Genomic DNA, 18,086 nt, shown 5'->3' on the forward strand with positions numbered 1-18,086 from the left:
TCAACTGAAGGTGTTTTAAACCTATAAGGAACTGAAAGTAAAGTGTAAAATATCGTGAATACATAGCACAGTTATTATAATCTCGAGGGACATTAATCTCTGCTAATACAGATTGACTAAAAGTATAATCCACTGTCCATCTGTCTAGTTTTCATGATACGCTCCCAAATGTATTCATTCACATGTAGTTATACACTACATGATTTCTCTTCTCTAGTTCACTTCTGTCTCCCAAAATTCACATTCCGCCTTAAGCAAACGTTCAATAACTTCCTGCTGTCGAAACATTTGAGCAGTATTTAATTAGTGTAAATGAAAAAAAATATATATAAATAATAAAAGCGATGTTGTTTGCAAACAATTGTGAAGTGATACGTCACAAAGCCACGCCTCGAAGATGACGATGCTTGTACGAGCGTGAGTTGGTTTGCACCGAACTGAAAACAAGCAAAAAAAACCCAAGTAGATAAAGACTAAAGGTGAGTTTGCCTCTCCGCATGTTTAAAGGAGCTGTACGAATGGACACAGCCGCCTGCAGCGCCGGAGGTTTAGCAGACGCGCTCATCAATAAGACTCCGTGCTAACGTCTTAGCCACTGTGCTAACAGATGAGTGGGCTAGCTGCTGTGCTAACAGATGAGCAGCCGTTATAACGCGAGCACAACATGGTAATTACTATGACTTGCTGGCTGCGCTCTCGGATTTTGTATATTTGTACTTTCATCACTTAATTTTTTTATTGTGATGGACAAATTCACTGCTTTCGTTTCACAATTATGAAAGTATTTTCTCAATTTAGTTTTGCCCTGATTTTAAATGATCCCTTGTCTTAAACATATCAAAGGAACATAGAAATACACATGTAACAGACATATTAATGTGATATGGGTTAAGTATATACGGTATAATTACTAGTATAAGTAGGATTAGTGTGGAAAAAGAGCAACAACGTGTGTCTGTGTTGTCCTGTGCTGTGAGATTGTATTGCAGAGAGAAATGTGAGGAAAGTACATGGAAAGCGAAAGTGTAGCTCTGACAAATTCCTTTAGATCTCTGAAGAGAGGTGAAGAGTGCCAGGACTTGCCAAGATACTGCAGCGTTCCCAGGGTTTGAGTGAGCCTAAAAGCGTTTCTTCCTGATTACAGATGTCAGAGGCATCGGAACCTCCTGGTGCCCAGCCCAAGTCCGTCAGAAGATCTCCCCGCCTGTCTCCAGGGGTCAGTACACCACACACCGAGGAAATGAACTTTGCCCGTCTTTCTCGTTAATGGATAATAGTTTGAAGGAAATCTACATGTTTGATGACGGAGTCTTCAGTGCAGCGACGGAGAGGAAGAAGTGCAGTTGTGCAGGCGAGTGATTGCATGTGTGGCACAGGTCAACAAGAGCGGTGGGAAAAAAGGAAGCCTGCGGGAGGTGAAGAGAAAAGGCAAGATGGAAAGAGACCGAGCAAAGCAGGAAGATGAGCTGAACCTGAAGCTGCACCAGCTGGTGAGTCTGAGCTGCGGTGACCATCACTGACCAAGGCTTTGCTTATCTGTGTGTTTTTGTGTGTGTCAGGATATCACAAGCCGGGCTGCAGCCACGGGAACCGGTCTAGTCTACACCGAAGCCTTCACTCGCCACAAGAACCTGTGGGACACCAGGTGCCACAACAGCTGGGCACTGTTTAAAGGAGTCACTGTTTGACAGTATGGTTGTTAATCATTGTTGTTTCAGTCACCCAGAGTGTCCTGACCGAGTGACAGGCATCATGGGCGAGTTGGAGAGCCAGAACCTGCTGTCTCCTTGTGTCAGAGTCCAGGTATGTTCCATCAGTGTAACACTGGACTCTACTCTGGAGTGCTAGTACACGGGATATTACATTGTATTGAACAGTGTTGGCGTATAGACGTTCAAATACCAACACTGAGCAACAAAGTCGTCATGTTTTTTGGCATGTTACTGGCGGACAAACCTACAGGTTTGGTTTGCTGCACAGTGTCGCGCACTCGTTGCATCATGAAAATTCAACTCCACTGTGTACATTGAAACCTGAAATGTGTTTTTTGGTTTCAGCCGAGGGAAGCAACAGAAGAGGAGCTGCTGCTCGTGCACTCGTGAGTCTTGTTTGAGCTTCTTCTTATCTGGACTCTGGGTTTTCTTGGTCTTCACTGTCTTCACTTCTGTTGTTGTTTGCAGAAAACAGTATGTTAACCTCATAAAATCAACACTGTCGATGCCGGAGGATGAACTGAAGCAATTGTCAGATCAGTATGACTCTGTCTACATCCACCCGGTGAGTGAGACTAGCCATGGATTTTTTCCGACTTTTTCTGACTCTTTGTGTGTGTTTACAGGAGTCCTTTCAGGTGGCATCATTAGCTGTGGGTTCAGTGCTTCAGTTGGTTGACCAGGTCATGACGTCTCAACTCAGGAATGGATTCGCTCTTGTCAGGTGTGATTTCTAACCTGTGGTTTTCTTGGTTAAATTCAAAAATGTGTTCATCCATCACACAACCTTCATCTCTACATACTGATTGTAAATGCATCCAAGTTTTGTTGGCTTTGATCCGCTATGACGTCTATGATTATTTATTTTGTCCCCGTCAGGCCACCCGGACATCACGCTCAGTCTGACTTAGCCAATGGATTCTGTCTCTTCAACAACGTGGCCATTGCTACTCGATACGCTCAAACCAAACACGATGTTAAAAGGTGAGAGTTCACCAACCTCACCCTGTGAGTTTTCAGTCGTGAGCTGATCAGTGTTCGTGTCAGGGTGTTGATCGTGGACTGGGACGTTCATCATGGTCAAGGAATCCAGTACCTGTTCCAGGACGATCCCAGGTGAGTCCCAACCTTTGGTTTGATGAATTTGTGATTGTACCAACTAATAACGTCAGTGGTGGGGTCGAGAGAGAAGCCCTTACATTCGTCCCTGTCTCGAGAGACTGAACAAATGCTTACATTTTTTACCAAATCTGGAGACACTGCTGGTAAATTCCACTCATGCTCATCCCGAATCCTGAATGATCTTGGCATCACAAAAAGTGCTGTGTTGTGAGCTGTCAGTCATTGATGTTTGGCCCCACCCCCTGTCTGAAGACGCTGGGCTCAGAATGTAAGCATAGCCTGAGGCTACTGGTTGAATGAGCGTTGGTAGGAGAATATAAGTACCAGTCATAGTTAGTGAGAGGATGGACTTGCCTGTATCGCTGTTGCTGAGCTATTCGCCAGGATACATGCTCATGCTGCGGCTAACTGCCTCATCAAACTGCCGCTTGTTTCTGGTTTGTTTGTGACAAAATTCTGATCAAGTTACATGTGTTGCTGAGTGAGGAATGATGACTTGAAACACTGCTCAGATATCAGTCAATCATGAATCGTGTGTGTGTGTTTGTGTGTGTGTGTGTGGGGGGGGCAGTGTGTTGTACTTCAGCGTCCACAGGTTCGAGGGCGGAGGCTTCTGGCCTCACCTGCCAGAGTCGGATTGCAAGTTTGTCGGTTCTGGTCGAGCTGAAGGAAGAAATATCAACCTGGCGTGGAACCAGGTATCCCATTTGAGATCAGACCCATCAGTGTGAAGGGTTGTGAACCGAAACCGGACCTGTTCAAATGTTTCACCTATGTGTGATGTCACTTCCTCTGAGTCCTAACCAGCTGTCGGTTTGCAGACGTCGATGACTGACGCCGATTACATCGCAGCTTTCCAGCAGCTGCTGCTGCCTGTGGCCTATGAGGTAGATGAATGCAACTGGGATGGATGGCCCCCAGAGAGTCAGAGCACTCTGAAACATTGTGTCGTTTGTGTTTGTAGTTTCAACCTCAGCTGGTTCTGGTCTCCGCTGGCTTTGATGCTGCTCTTGGAGATATGAAGGTGAGCTGTTCATCAGGTTGGCATCGCCATCGCAACCTGCCCATCAGGAATGTTAAGTCATTGAAACAAATTTAAGATTTCAAGCGAGTTCTTATTGTTTTCAGGGTGAAATGTCAGTTCTTCCACCGTGCTTTCACACCCTCACACACATGTTGATGGGAATCGCTGAAGGTCGCCTGATTCTCGCTCTGGAGGTAAGAACGCTATGTGTGAGTGAAGTCACTGATACTCAGCGTATGGTTTTATCTGCTTGTCAAGGGGGGCTACAACCTATCGGCCACGGCCCAAGGGGCGGCGGCGTGTGTCCGAGCTCTGTTGGGCGGAGCCTGTCCCATATTGTCGTCACCCACCGCACCATGTGACAGGTGAAGGAAAATAGTCTGAATGAGTTACAGATTTCAGTGTCTGGACGTTGGTGTTTGGCAACTCCTGTTCATTTCTTCTTCTCAGTGCTCTTCAGTCAATCTCTGAGACCATTTCAGCTCAGTTTCCTCACTGGGCATGGCTGCAGGTGCTCCAAGGTAGGAGTCAGTTTGTGATGAATCTGTGGTCTGCACCGTCTCACCTGTGTGTGAACAGGCAACAAGCAGGAGTGTGGGGGAAACAGAGCAGAGACGTTCTCCGCTGACTCGAGCTTCAGCCAGTCGGTGTTCACGACAACCGCTCTGGTGTATGATGAAAGGATGATGGAGCACGAAAACATGTGGGACAGGTGAGTGAAGGGGACGTCACGTCGGCTACAGCGGTGCCAGCTCATGACGCGGGATGATGTCCTCACAGGCATCACCCTGAACAGCCTCAAAGAATCTCAAAAATATTCTCCAAACACGAAAAGCTTGGATTGGTCGGCCGATGCCTTCGTATACCAGCTCGCCTCGCCACCGAAGAAGAGCTCGCCATGTGTCACAGGTGAGATACACTGATGTTTGATGGCTTCATGGCTCCTGACCCCTGACCGGCCCCCAGCGCCCAGCATGTCCAGCAGATGAAGGCGACGTCAACAATGAAGCCCAGAGAGCTTTACAAACTGGGAGACACCTTCAACTCCATCTTCTTCAACAATCAGAGCTACAACTCGGCCTGTCTGGCTGCTGGGAGCTGCTTCACTGTTGTGGAGAAGATCCTCAAAGGGGAGGTAGGAATACACACTCGCCCAGGCTGATGAAGATACTGAGAGAGTGAACTGCGTCCTATCTTCATCCAGGTCAACAACGGAGTGGCCATCGTCCGTCCTCCTGGGCACCATGCGGAGAAACACTCTGCCTGTGGATTCTGTCTCTTCAACACTGTAGCGCTCGCTGCCAAACACGCCCAGAGCATCTCCCAGCCGGCGCCACTGCGAGTCCTCATCCTGGACTGGGACGTCCACCACGGCAACGGGACCCAGCACATGTTTGAGGATGATGAAAGGTCAGCGACAGTGGTTCAGACGCGGAGGTGGAAGCAGGCTTCATGTGTGTGTCTGTCTGCAGCGTGCTCTACATCTCCCTTCATCGCTATGACAACGGGAGTTTCTTTCCATCCTCGGAGGACGCAGCAGCTGACAGGGTTGGCGTGGGCAAGGGGGCTGGCTTTAACGTGAACGTGGCGTGGTCTGGCGGCAGGATGGGAGACTCCGACTACATCACTGCTTTCCTTCATGTTGTGATGCCCATCGCCACTGAGGTAGAAAACTCACAACCTGGTCGAGATCCTCCCTCAGTGAGTAGCCCTGTGGTTCTGGTCCACAGTTCAACCCGGGTCTGGTCCTAGTCTCCGCTGGCTTTGACGCGGCCCGTGGGGACCCGCTTGGAGGCTACAATGTCACCCCAGAAGGGTACGCGCACCTGACACACATGCTGATGTCCTTAGCCGGTGGGCGTGTCTTAATCGTGCTGGAGGTAATTGACTCTCACCGCGTGTCTGCGTGACCCGAGTGTCGGACTGATGATGTCATGTCTCTGCAGGGGGGCTACAACCTGACGTCCATCTCTGAGTCAATGGCCATGTGCACAAGTGTGCTACTCGGTGACCCCCCTCCTGCCCTGGTGACGCCCCTCCCCCCTCCCCACCACTGTGCTGTGACAGCTATCAACCAGGTCATCCAGCATCACGCCCCCTACTGGAAGTCTCTTCACATACAGAGTCAGTCCGTCGTCTCAAATCTCAGAGTCGGCCTTGTTTAGATTTGTTCTGATGACATCTCGCCAATCTCAGTTCCACAGGCGGTGTTAGACTCTGTGAGCTCCCCGTTGCATCGTGGGAAACGTGAGTCTCAGGGAAAAGGCAGGAAGTCTGGACGGGTCAGCACAAGCAGACCGCCCCTGGACGACACGGTGAGGTCAAAGTTCAGTGAATTCAGGACTCAACTGTAACGTTGGAAATGTCCTCTCAGAGTCTGGAGCAGCTGACTCAGGGACTGGCTACTCTGGACCTGGACAAGAGCGCCAACGGCTCCACGCTTCCTGTGGATACTGTGCGGGACAGTAGTGGTCCTACTGCGTCTCCGGACGTGAGCCAATCACCTGAGAACGTTCAGGTAGTCTCTGTGAATCTCTTCTGTCTCAGACCAGTGTGTCATCATTTCACCTTGCAGGCTGTCGACATGGCAACTCCACCGGTGTCCGAAACAGAGGGTGCCACAAGTGCGGAGGCGGAGCCAGAGGGAGCTTGTGGTTGGTCAAAAGGGACGCTGGAGGTGACGTGTGCAGCAGAGATGGATGGGGTTGGTGAAAGCAGTTGCGTTGTTGTTGATTTGAGGAGGAATCCGGTTGAACTGAGGTGTCCTGCAGGCAACCATGTACGTGGTGGACCCGCTGCCCTGGTGCCCTCACCTGGACGCAGTGAAACCGCTGCCCTCGTCAGGAGTTGACGTTTTTCAGTCGTGTCAGGAGTGCGGATCCGGGGCAGAGAACTGGATCTGCCTTTCCTGCTACCAGGTGGCTTGGCTTTACTGTCGAGGTAACGTTCCCAGCTCCGCACCTAGAGTCACATCTCCCCCTCTCTCAGGTTTTCTGCGGCCGCTACGTGAATGAACACATGGTGATTCACGGAGTCACGACTGAACATCCGCTCGTCCTGAGCTTCTGTGACCTGTCGGTGTGGTGCTACCAATGTGAGGCCTATGTCCACAACCAGGTACTGTCCAAGTTAGTGGTGCCTTTCATGACTATTGCTGCGGCTAAATACAACTACTGACCCCTAGCGGATTCATTGTGAATCACAAAGAAAAGTGACTTTTTTTCATCCTTGCATTTTATCTGCCGTATTTAATAAATATTTGTCTCACAACTGCATAAAAACAAACACAATAACAATTAATTTCATTGATGCTTTTCTTGAATACAAAAGACATTTTTTAATGCTTTATTTGCTTTCAGGCTCTGTTTGAGGCAAAAAACTCGGCCCACCGAGCCAAGTTTGGAGAGGAGATCCCACCATGGAGCTGAGGAACATGTCCCTCAGGTGGACTCCACATCACCAGCCTCCAGAGTTGGAGTTCAGAGGGTCAAATCTAGGTTATTATCCTACTTGGGACGTGTATTACTGTCCCTCTTAGGACAAAATAAGTCTTCCAGATATAAGTTCCGTCACTTCGTTATTATATTTTGCATCAGTTAATCACTTTTCATTCGCGGCAGCTGGAGAGAGTTTTGTGTTGTCATGGCTGCACCAAAGCGGTTCACACTTTCATCTCAAGTTTGTTGTCTGTACAGTATTCTTATTTTGCGAATGTGCACGTCCAAAACTTGAGGACAGCGATGTTGCCAGAATATTTCTCTCAAGTTTCATTTCAGGCTGCTTGTTGGAATGTTTGAAGGATTGATTTCAAGTTAAATATATTTAAGGTTCATTGTGTTGTCAATATTGTTATGAAGCCGAGCGGAGCCCAAATGCTTTGATGTGAGACCCACAAGGACACAACAGGATAGAGGAGCAAGTACAATGTTTAATTTTGACAGTTCACTGCAAATGTATATTCGAAGAGAGTCCAAACAGAAAGCGAGACTGAACCAGGTGGTCAAACACAAGCGTGATGGTCAGAAACACCAACATCACAAATGTACTCATGTTGGGGAAAAATACAGAATTAGAAAAGACAGGGAACATGTGGAAATCAGAACAAAAACACACCAGGCCAAAAATACTAACTCAGGCACCAGGGACAAACAAGAGATCAGAAAACACACTTAAGAGAGCTTCGCCCATGATTTGTAGATTATCTCCAGTTATGAGCCGTCATCATGTGAACGCCCCAACAACCATAGGAGAGGGAAAAAAAGATGTATTCAGCTGAGAAGGAGAAGGGGAACAACCACATTCACGTTCCGTGTTTAGTTAGATGTTGAACTCTTTACAACTGAGCGTCACTTGATACTGTGGATGGAGCTCCTTTTTGGGTCAACCCAAACCTTCATTTGGTCATCGCGATTGTTCGACTGTAAGCTTTTCTCATCCCAGTGTCGATTCCTGTAAAGTAGAATTTGCATTAACTTCACCATGAGACCGTAGAAAGGAGCTGACTCTTCATATTCATGTGCCTTTGTTTCTCTGTGGTTGTCTCTCTCTGACATAGAACCTGATTCTTCCTCCAGAAAAAGTCCTTGTGATGATCATAGACAGACGCTAGGTAGAAGTCCAGGCTGTCCAGAGGAGTCTGACAGGATGTTGTGATCAGGGTTAATGTTGATCTTTACCAACCAAAATGATGTCGATTACCTGCTGCTCACGCTGCCAAACACCTCTCTGGCTGCTGGAGAAGGTCCCTGAGCTGTGCAGTCTGCTCCATGGTTCCTCATTCTGAGCCAGGTGAGTTGGCTTGTCATAGGGCTTCATCTGGAGTTTGGAGAAACACAGGGCCATTAAATTGAGTTTATGTGATTAAGTCAGAAAAAATCCAACCAGTCAGAAATAATCATTCATAAAATATAAGTTTGAAACGCAACAGATGCTTCACTATTGTTATTTTTACGTACATAAAATGCCCAAACTCACCTGCTGGGGTCTGAAGCCGCTCAGAGTAAAATCATTCTCAGTCTTCGGGGAACAGAACGGGTCACGTTCGGACATATTCAATAAAAAAAATATTGCTTTTAGAGGTTTTGCTGGTTCAAATAAACCGTCTTTTCGTTTGCGAGGATTTGGTCTCCTAGCAACCAACACTTCCGGTTAAACCTGTTTTAAATAAAGTTTTGCGTCACACTTACCGACCAAAGTTTTTAACCTACAAAACCGGCGTCCACCAGTTCCATTCATGCAAGGTAATAAAGAAATTAATGTGTCTTGCGCAGCCTATTGAGCTATGTTATGTTTCATGGTTTTAGCAGATGACGTAGCTCGTGCTAGCAGTTAGCATGTCAAATATCCATCGAGAATTCCGCTTTTATAAAACGACAAAGGTTTGAAGAAGTTAACATGGGTCGCCTCGACGTCTCAAGTCATGTGAACAAACACAATACGTAACTGCCGAAATGTTCGCATTACAAAAATAAGTCATTAAAATGAACTTAAACTTAACAGTCTTCAACAGTTATTCGTGTGTGTTTAAAATCATAAACATACGAGTTTGCTGGCCTTTCTGGGACAACCTCAAGGCTTTAAAATTCTGTTGAAAAACAGAGGTTTTCATGTCACATAGCTGGATGTTTTGTGTTCGTCCCATTAAAGTGGTCATGTGATATGTGTTTCAGGGGATGATTGTTGTTCATGACGAACAATACTTTCTGCTCTTGGAGTCTTTGGAGTTTGTCAGCACAATGAAGGTTGGTATTTCTACTACTAACTGTCTTCACACTCGCGTCTTTGGGGCTCCAGAAACACCCCTGCAGCAGTCATCAAACTTGCATTATAATCGTTTTATTGGTCTTTACATTTTAAGACATGAACATAAGAGTCCTTCACCACTAAGGAGATAACAGGTTCTCATGTGTAGAGCTTCAGTTATGGAGCAAACAGAGCTAATCACACACCACCAGTACGTTTAACGTAATTGTGTGGCTCCAACAGGACCTTATCAAACATGAGAGAGAAGCGATGACTCAGTACAGAGCAGCCTATCACCTGCCAGTATTTGCTCGCAGGTCACGCCCCCAGCACCTGAGCAGGAGGTCGCTGTGCGCTCCTTCACCTGCAGCCACTTGAGCCCCGGCAGAAGGAGAGGATGGACCCCAAGATCTTTTTTCTGTGGCTCCTTTTGGGGCCCGCAGCTGCTGAGCTGCCCCTGTGCAAAGAGGTGAGTCCGAGGCATCGTATCAGGGAGGCGTCAGAGCAGAGTTAGTGTGGCTGGATCGATGATCTACATGGAGAAACCTTCAGATCTGCATCTAACGCCGCTTACTACTTTCTTTACTCGTGAAGCGAGCACCCGCCGAGTCTGTTTTTGGAGCAGCTTTGTTCCTTTTTGATGTGTCGCCGGTGAAAAAGCAACATATGTTACTGAAGCGAGTGTTTGCCGTCTCATTAGTCAGCTAGTTGAGCTCATGCGTGTCATTCTAATCGCCTAATATTTGCTTAAACTCGCGCTTCCTTCTCTGACTGTCTTTATGCTGCTTGTATGGCAATTGTATATATATTTCTGCTTCACATCAGAGCTGAGTTGGTCAGGATTCCTGGTTCTCTTCTAGTGTAAAAACCTGAAGGACATCCTTGCTTCTTTCACACACACACACACACACACACACACACACACACACACACACACACACACACACACACACACACACACACACACACACACGTTTGTATTTAGGACTTTAGGTTTCTCATGGCCATCACCCTTTCCCCAGCCTGAAACCCAGTGATAATGACCCCGGACTTCTTCATCTTTAATTTCAGGGTGAACTTGTTTGGACCAGCAAGACTTTCCTAACTGAGCCAAATGTCCTCATAAGAATAGCTAAAGCAATCACACACTTCTCATATGGGATAGTAGTATTTACTGGACTGAAGTATGCGATCATGATCGAGCTTTGATAACTCAATCCTTGTTTATTTATTAATTTACTTTTGTAATATATTTGCTTAAGAGCAAAGAGACTTTTATTGACATCCTGTTTACAGATTCTTTTGCTATATTGACTGGTTGCATGGTCATTTTAGTCCAGATCACCTTTATGCCAACTCTCACACCTCATTGGCAGCAACAGATGTGAAGAATCGATGGGCTTTACCAGACGCTGCCTGTTGTTTACACAAATCTATCAATCCAAAGGACCCACTGATGAATCAGGACAGACCCACAGGATCCATTTAAAAGAACTTCAACATCATTTTTATACAAAAACAATTCATTCATCACTCTACAATAACTTGATAACAAAAAAGACTGCATGAATTCAAATGTAAATCCCGGTAAAACCGAGCCTTATTGCAACCCTGATCTTCGATCTGATCGGTTACGACTGAAGGAGAAGAAGCAGGTGAGCTGCTGCTTTCCACTTCTGTCTGTCTCTGTTTGTCTTTCAGTGATGCGCTGTTGAGGTTGTCCCGACCTGGTGACCCAGGCTAGCTGGGACAGGTCCAGAATTCATGACTGAGGTTGTAACTAGTCCTGATCTGTCCTGGTGACAGGCAGCATCACATGATCTGCCGACCATGAGAGGTGCCAGGTGTCTCTCAAAACCTGGCCTGGTCACCTGGAGCCGCCCGCTGCCATGGCTCCCTCATGTTTGTTGAAAAACAAGATTAGTCCGCTGCACGTCGCCCCCTGATGCATTTTAACATCAGACCAAGGCCGAGCGGTCACCTGATATCCCACACTGCTGCTAATGCAGCCACTCTAATGGAAAACAGAGTCTGGGGGAGAAATCAGCTGCTGCGTCTGTTAACCATTAACCCTGAGTGGACTGCCCCAGAACGCTGCTGCTGACCCCCAGATCCTCGCTCTGATAACACCCCGGGACCCGCCCATTGGCGGCGGGACGGTGGAGCCGCGTTGAAGGTTTGGGCTCCTCAGCATTTCCCCCCTGGGCTGAGTCAACAAACCCTCCAGGCTCAGTCGCAGTACATCCTTAAAGTGTGCGATAAAACGCGGTGTGAAACAACCTCCTGGGTAAATATTGACCCCTGCTCTTGTTTGGAAAAGAGGCTTGTCTGGTTTGGGGAGAAATTAGCGAGAAATTAGCGCCTGCTGTTGTTAAACATCTGGAGGTTCCTCACGTATGACTACAGAGGCCTTGTTCACCTTTCTTCAGAGCAGGAACTCAGCTGACTGACCGGCTTCTCTCCTCTGCAGTCGGATTATCACTACGAGTACACAGCCTGTGACGTGCTGGGATCTCGATGGAGGGTGGCTGTCCCCAACAAGGAGAACACATGCACGGGCCTTCCCGACCCAGTCAGAGGCACTCAGTGCAGTAGGTGTCTTCAAACATACTTGATATTCTTTCATAATGATTCTCTTATAAAAAATGTATATATACATATATAGAATAAGAAATAAATAGAGGAATGATTTAATGAGTGTTGAAGTAAAATAATGAATACATAATAATAAAATAAATACATTCAGAAGTAAATAAAATATCCTATTACATATTGATATTTATCTATGTATATCTTCATTTATTCACCTTTTTATGTTCTATTTGTTTAGCATTTTCCATATTTCATTTGTGTATTGTTTTGTTCCATTGCTAATGTAATCAGTTATTTATTTACATATTTATGGCTTTTCACATTTATTGCAGTGTGGTCAAACAGACTACAGATGGCAGTAGCGCCACTGGTTCAGAGCCTTCACTCTGCTGAATGAATGAGAAACATTGGTTAAACCAACATGTTTTATGAAATCAAATTAGCCGTTCTCTGCCTGTTTTAACTGGTGTTGTCACATGACCGGAAGTGCCACTCTTCCCAATGAAAATCCAAGTTAAATCCTTTCTAAGTTAGCTTTTTTAAAACCCTGCACCGTTTTTTTTAAATACTATGGTCCATTTTGGGACCAAGGTATAATGTAACTAAAGTGGCATGAACATACATCATTGCAAACCTATTGGATTAGATAGGAAAACTGAATTTATAAATGAAAGCCGAAAAGGGAGGATATAAAAAGTATCTAAACTAAGATAGGTAAATGCTGTATGAAAGTGTTGTGCAGGCCTTTGTGTTGGAACGTGAAGAGCAAGATGGAATGAGCTCACATTTCCCTGTGTTGTCTTTCCAGCCTTCTCCTGCAGTGAAGGCGAGTTTCTCAACATGCAGACGCAGAAGTGTCAGAAGTGCGCGGCCGGCACCTTCTCCCTGGGCACGGGCGTGGCCTTCGACGAGTGGGACAGTCTGCCGGCGGGTTTTGTCACCCACGGCATGAACACGGACGGCGGGAACGGCCACACCAACTGTTCCAAGTGAGTAGCTTCATTCATTCCGAGGAGGAACGTGCTGAGCAGGCTGCGCTCCACTGAGCTCACCTGGATGGATTACTGTGTTTGCTATTTGTGACCAGTGTGTTTACATACTCAGTTCAACATTTGCTGATCTCCCCCAGTTCAACCTGGACTCCGAAGGGAGATTATGTGGCGTCCAACACGGACGAGTGCACGGCGACGCTCTCTTACGCTGTGAGCTTGAAGAAGCCAGGAACAGTCTCATTCCAGTACTTTTACCCCGATAGCAGCATCTACTTCGAGTTCTTTGTGAGTACTGCTGGAATTATTGCCTCGCATTCTGAACTTTACAGTGTGAGACCAAGAGGTTTCTTTATTTGCATTTGTCACAGTTGTATTGAGGAAGTGGCTCTGCAGACACTTATTATTTCAGAACTGTCATTGCATCAAAGTGTCGGTGCTGATGCAGCAAACCAGGGTTCCGTGGCTTGTTCAGGGACACAAACGCACCAGGAGCTAGAATCACAGCCAACCCACTCCATCTGATACCAGTCTTACCTTTTACAGTATCATCATCTATAATAAATATAGTAACTCCTCAATGTCACATGACTCAGATGTTTTCTACTGAGTGGGTCAGATAAATCACATTTAAATGAGTGGCCGTGTTTGAATTCACTACTCAGCACTGTAGTAAAGAATGTCTTCTTGCTGCCGCAGATCCAGAACGACCAGTGCCAGTCAACAGACTCGGACAGTCGGTGGATGAGCACCACAGATGACAACTGGAAGACCTACAAGGTTTGATGTTCTCACCCCGCGACTCTTCTGTCTGACCCATCCTAAGTGGCTTCGACCTCCGTCCCTCCAGGTTCAGTTGAATACCGGCAACAACGTCCTGTACTGGAGGACCACGTCCTACTCCGTGCTGGGCAACAGAATCAAACCTGTGCTCTTAAAGGACGTCATCATTTCAGGTAGAGTTGAAGCACAGGCAATGGAAGGGAAAGCCCTGTTTCCATTTTCATCACCTGCTGAATGTTCCCTGCAGGCGTGGCTTTCACATCCGAGTGCTTTCGCTGTAAACCTGGAACACACAGCGCCAAAGAAGGATCGTCGCGCTGTGCACCCTGCCCTGCTGACACCTTCTCCACCAGAGGTGCCACCGTGTGCCACCAGTGTGACCAGGACAAGTATGCAGGTCTGCGCCTCCCCCTGAGAAATGCTCTGATACTGGACAACAGTATACCACTAGTTTTCTCCCTGTTTCTCCAGAGTCGGGCTCCGGGAGCTGCAAACAAAGACCACCGTGCACGACAAGCGACTACTTCTACACACACACACCATGTGACTCTCGGGGGCAGGTACTAGGCTCACGTCCGGCCGTGGGACTTTCACATGTAAAACCTATTTTTCCTTCTTCTCAGACTCAACTCATGTACAAGTGGAACGAGCCCAAGATCTGCAGCGAGACGGTGAAAAAAGCAGTGAAGCTTCCTGCTTCAGGAGAGAAGCAGACCTGTCCACCGTGCAACCCCGGATTCTCCTTTACCAACTCGTCCACCTGCGAGCCCTGCAGGGACACTTTCTTCTCTAACGGGACAGGTGAGGACGCCACTCCATGTTCCTCACTCGCTATAACCGCTGCTCAAAACCCACCTTTTGTCCTTGCAGTCTGTCGAAAGTGCCCCGTGGGCACAGAGCCGGTGGTGGGCTTTGAATACAAGTGGTGGAACACCATGCCCAGCAACATGAAGAGTTCCATCCTGCGGTACGAGTTCAGCGATGTCGACCACGGCACAGGTGTGTGACGCACGCACAGGTGTAGATATAAAAACCATTCTTTCATGAGTCGTGTCATGTGACAGCCTGGGAGGTTGCTGGAGAGTATATCTACACCACGGCGGGGGACAGAGACTCAGACCGATTCCTGCTGAAACTCTCCGTCCCTGGATACAGGTGCTGACACGCGCTCCACTGAACACTTCTTTTGTCTTATCAAGTCAGAATGTGTCATTTCTCCACAGAGATAAAGACGAATATTCGCAGATCAGTTTCGTCTTCAAGACAACCTGTTCAGCCGACTGCTCTTTTTCATTCTTGGCGGTGAGAATCTTCATGTGTGACCAAGCAGGAATGAAGGTTTCCTTGTTGTGACGTTTGTGTCTCCGCAGGGTTTCAGCCAGTGGAACAATGCGCTGGTGGAGCAGTGGAAAGGCACCGTCCGAAAACAGTCGTACTCATACGTGATTCCCAACAACAACACCGTCACCTTCATGTGGTCGTTCAAGAGAACTGAGGAGTTCAGCACAGTAAGTCATCAGCAGAGGGCAGCATTGAGCTAAACAGTTTCCACTTCTTAGTCGCCGTGGTGTCGCTCCGCCCCTCAGGTGAGGAAGTACAGCGCTGACTCTGCCAAGATCTTCTCCATCAGTATCACTAACGTGATCGGCGGCGTGGCCACTGACTGTCGGCGCTGCGCCCTGGGCTCCGGCTCCTTCTGCGTCCCCTGCCCGCCAGGTCAGTACATGGCCAGCGAGACGGGTGTCTGCCGGAGCTGCCCGCCGAACTCTATCGTCAGAGCTGAGCAGCTAGTTGGAAAGAGTGCTTGCGTCTCGTGCGGCCCGAACACCAGAAGCAACCAGGTGAAGATGCCGGAAGCCACTCTGCCCTCTCGCACTTCCTGTCAACATGCTTTCTCCCTGCTCTGCCTCCAGGACCACACAGCTTGTCAGAGCGACTGTATTCTGGACGTCCTGGCGCAGGACAGGACGCCGCTGCGCTACGACTTCTCTCCTCTGGCCAAGGCCACTGGTTTCCGCAGCAGCCCACGTTTCACCAGCAAAGGCCTGCGCTACTTCCACCACTTCAACGTGGCGCTGTGTGGGACCAAGGTCAGGCCATCGCTCACCTGCCACTGGCCTTCCTCCCAACTCACCGTCGCCTGTTGTGTGGCAGGATCGAGCACTGGCCACCTGTGTGAACAACGTCACTGAAGCCAAGAGAGAGGTCAAAGGTTACGTGTGCCAGTCGACGGTGGTGCCATCTGACATACGGAGCCAAAGCATGGTGTCGTCGCAGCCTGTCGTGATCGGAGACTCCCTCGTCGGTAGGAAGGATGACTGCAAAGACCACAAATACGTGTGTGTGTGTGACATGCCTTCTCTCTTGAAGGTGTGACAACTGACACCAGCCTGGAGGGCCTCTCCTCTCCTCACTGGCTCTTTCCCTCTGCGCCAGGCCTGCCCGATGTCATCTTCTATTACAGGTAAGCAAGACTTCTTGTTCCCCACCTCCCTCTTTGTTCATTCATCTGTGCCACCCAGGTCCAGTGAAGCAACTCTGGCTTGCCAACAAGGCCGGTCCACCACCGTCAGACTGAGATGTGAGCCCACGATGGCAGCAACAGACCACCTGCAGCTTCCACAGTGCGTTGCTTGAGAATGTTCTGGTGGACTGACATTCCATACTGAAGCTCTGTGACTCTTGTTTTCCTGCTGCAGCAACTGTTCTGAGGGCACGTGTGACGGTTGCACTTTCCACTTCCTCTGGCTGAGTCAGCACGCGTGTCCACTCTGCACCAAAGAGCACTACAGGGAGATCGTCAGCGCCTGTGTGCAGGGGATACAGGTGTGTTCGCAGACTGTCTCTTCACTGGTCCATCAATTTCACAGTCTCTTCATGTGTGTGTGTGTGTCAGAAAACCACCTACGTGTGGCACCAGCCTCAGCAGTGTCACGGCGGTGTTGCTCTCCCGGCTCAGACCATCTCCACATGTGTGACCCTCGACTTCTGGCTGAAGTTTGGCGTCATCACTGGGACCATTGCTGCCGTGCTCCTGATCACCGTCATCTGCTACTTTTGGAAGAAGACACGCAAGTACGATGGTTTTGAGGCTCTGACAGGCTATTGGACGGTTGGTAGTGATACCACGGCCTTGTACTACCTCCAGGCTGCAGTACAAGTACTCCAAGCTGATGATGGACGCGGGGGGCAAGGAGTGCGAGCTGCCCACTGCAGACAGCTGTGCCATTATGGAGGGAGAAGATGCTGAAGATGACCTTGTTGACCTCACCAAGAAGACCTTCTTTACCAAAATTCGAACCTTCTCTCGAGAGGTGAGTGTCGCTCTCTCAGCACATGTTCCTGCGGCGCTCATGGGGTTTCATGCCATTATTTGTGTTTTCAGAGAACCTCAGATGGATTTGATTCGGTTCCTCTGAAGACGTCACACCAGCACTTGGATCTAGAAGATTCTGAGGATGACATTTAGAAGGAAGGAAATTAATATATTGTCACATATGCTTCTTCACAAAGGTCAAGTGGAGGCTCCTGTTTTGCTCTATTTTCAATGTGAATGCCGAAAATGTTACTGTTGTGACAAATCCAAAAAGATATCAAAGATAGTTTTATTACATTTAATATTAGTATTTGAATAATGAAAAATGGTTCCATGTTTATGTGCCATGTGTTTTTCTCTGTGACCTTCACTGTCAGACGAAAATGCTTTTTGTTATTTTGTAAAATGTTTTTGCTATGGTCTTTTTTAGGCTTCAGTCACCAGTTGTGTGCGTGCTATATGTATCTTGCTTTTTTTTTTTTTTAACAATAAAAGCCGACTATTTGTGCGCTTTTACTGCCGTGGTGGAAGTTCATGTTTTTATTTATCACAACATCAAAAAAGAAACTCCACTAGCTCATTAATGTTCTGCCATTAGGAATACATTTGGTCATAAGTAGGTCTCATCAAAATGGTTTGCTTAACTTCACAGGCACAACTTTGGAACTGACACAAGAATATTGTTTAGATGTGATTTAGCGATTAAGTGTTTACAAAGCTTTTGGGAACAAATCAAAAACGACGAATTAGAGGACAAGGATTTCGATTTTTTTGGTCTGTTGTTCATTGTGTTTCGAACAGATTTG

At 47.6% G+C, this 18,086-nt stretch overlaps 3 protein-coding genes across 4 annotated transcripts; 2 read left to right on the forward strand and 1 right to left on the reverse strand.

The window, feature by feature from the left end:
- Nucleotides 1-370: 370 nt before the first annotated feature.
- Nucleotides 371-7,355, forward strand: hdac6 (histone deacetylase 6). Its single transcript, XM_053849593.1, has 29 exons — nt 371-479; nt 1,145-1,216; nt 1,377-1,490; nt 1,560-1,645; nt 1,719-1,803; nt 2,058-2,098; nt 2,181-2,277; nt 2,339-2,436; nt 2,592-2,696; nt 2,760-2,828; nt 3,406-3,532; nt 3,656-3,721; nt 3,799-3,858; nt 3,963-4,052; nt 4,117-4,223; nt 4,309-4,379; nt 4,438-4,570; nt 4,639-4,767; nt 4,825-4,993; nt 5,063-5,268; nt 5,331-5,523; nt 5,589-5,738; nt 5,805-5,982; nt 6,055-6,173; nt 6,233-6,376; nt 6,434-6,562; nt 6,630-6,776; nt 6,847-6,975; nt 7,218-7,355. Exons 2-29 carry the CDS (start codon nt 1,145-1,147, stop codon nt 7,284-7,286), a joined length of 3,183 nt encoding a protein of 1,060 aa, XP_053705568.1. The 5' UTR covers nt 371-479; the 3' UTR covers nt 7,287-7,355.
- Nucleotides 7,356-7,778: 423 nt separating this feature from the next.
- On the reverse strand, nt 7,779-9,483 carry cfap276 (cilia and flagella associated protein 276). Its single transcript, XM_053849596.1, has 4 exons — nt 8,833-9,483; nt 8,557-8,673; nt 8,379-8,494; nt 7,779-8,307 (listed from the first exon to the last, which is right to left on the reverse strand). Exons 1-4 carry the CDS (start codon nt 8,905-8,907, stop codon nt 8,205-8,207), a joined length of 411 nt encoding a protein of 136 aa, XP_053705571.1. The 5' UTR covers nt 8,908-9,483; the 3' UTR covers nt 7,779-8,204.
- elapor1 (endosome-lysosome associated apoptosis and autophagy regulator 1) lies at nt 9,006-17,797 on the forward strand. Of its 2 annotated transcripts, none has more exons than XM_053849595.1 (24): nt 9,006-9,098; nt 9,528-9,599; nt 9,918-10,069; nt 12,071-12,191; nt 13,001-13,181; nt 13,322-13,469; nt 13,881-13,961; nt 14,032-14,137; nt 14,212-14,361; nt 14,436-14,524; nt 14,588-14,765; nt 14,835-14,963; nt 15,029-15,119; nt 15,188-15,266; nt 15,335-15,472; nt 15,551-15,805; nt 15,878-16,054; nt 16,119-16,269; nt 16,335-16,428; nt 16,487-16,588; nt 16,664-16,790; nt 16,861-17,039; nt 17,113-17,278; nt 17,350-17,797. In XM_053849595.1, exons 3-24 carry the CDS (start codon nt 9,998-10,000, stop codon nt 17,431-17,433), a joined length of 2,898 nt encoding a protein of 965 aa, XP_053705570.1. In that variant the 5' UTR covers nt 9,006-9,098; nt 9,528-9,599; nt 9,918-9,997; the 3' UTR covers nt 17,434-17,797. The 2 variants fall into 2 exon arrangements, with proteins under 2 accessions (XP_053705570.1, XP_053705569.1); XM_053849594.1 differs by having other exon boundaries at nt 9,015-9,098; nt 15,524-15,805.
- Nucleotides 17,798-18,086: the final 289 nt, after the last annotated feature.

This window comes from Synchiropus splendidus, chromosome 18 (assembly GCF_027744825.2).
Source record: "Synchiropus splendidus isolate RoL2022-P1 chromosome 18, RoL_Sspl_1.0, whole genome shotgun sequence".
NCBI classification, from domain to species: domain Eukaryota; kingdom Metazoa; phylum Chordata; class Actinopteri; order Syngnathiformes; family Callionymidae; genus Synchiropus; species Synchiropus splendidus.

What these genes read in the sequence shown, in the direction of transcription:
- cfap276 (XM_053849596.1), bottom strand. Translation starts at nt 8,907, where the DNA reads ATGTCCGAACGTGACCCGTTCTGTTCCCCGAAGACTGAGAATGATTTT. An exon ending in GCGGCTTCAGACCCCAGCAG is followed by an intron (nt 8,674 to 8,832) that starts GTGAGTTTGGGC and finishes TCCAAACTCCAG; the next exon opens with ATGAAGCCCTATGACAAGCC. An exon ending in TTTGGCAGCGTGAGCAGCAG is followed by an intron (nt 8,495 to 8,556) that starts GTAATCGACATC and finishes ACATCCTGTCAG; the next exon opens with ACTCCTCTGGACAGCCTGGA.
- elapor1 (XM_053849594.1), top strand. Translation starts at nt 9,998, where the DNA reads ATGGACCCCAAGATCTTTTTTCTGTGGCTCCTTTTGGGGCCCGCAGCT. An exon ending in ACAACTGGAAGACCTACAAG is followed by an intron (nt 13,962 to 14,031) that starts GTTTGATGTTCT and finishes CCGTCCCTCCAG; the next exon opens with GTTCAGTTGAATACCGGCAA. An exon ending in CGAACACCAGAAGCAACCAG is followed by an intron (nt 15,806 to 15,877) that starts GTGAAGATGCCG and finishes CTCTGCCTCCAG; the next exon opens with GACCACACAGCTTGTCAGAG.
- hdac6 (XM_053849593.1), top strand. Translation starts at nt 1,145, where the DNA reads ATGTCAGAGGCATCGGAACCTCCTGGTGCCCAGCCCAAGTCCGTCAGA. An exon ending in ACCAAACACGATGTTAAAAG is followed by an intron (nt 2,697 to 2,759) that starts GTGAGAGTTCAC and finishes TGTTCGTGTCAG; the next exon opens with GGTGTTGATCGTGGACTGGG. An exon ending in ATGTTTGAGGATGATGAAAG is followed by an intron (nt 5,269 to 5,330) that starts GTCAGCGACAGT and finishes GTCTGTCTGCAG; the next exon opens with CGTGCTCTACATCTCCCTTC.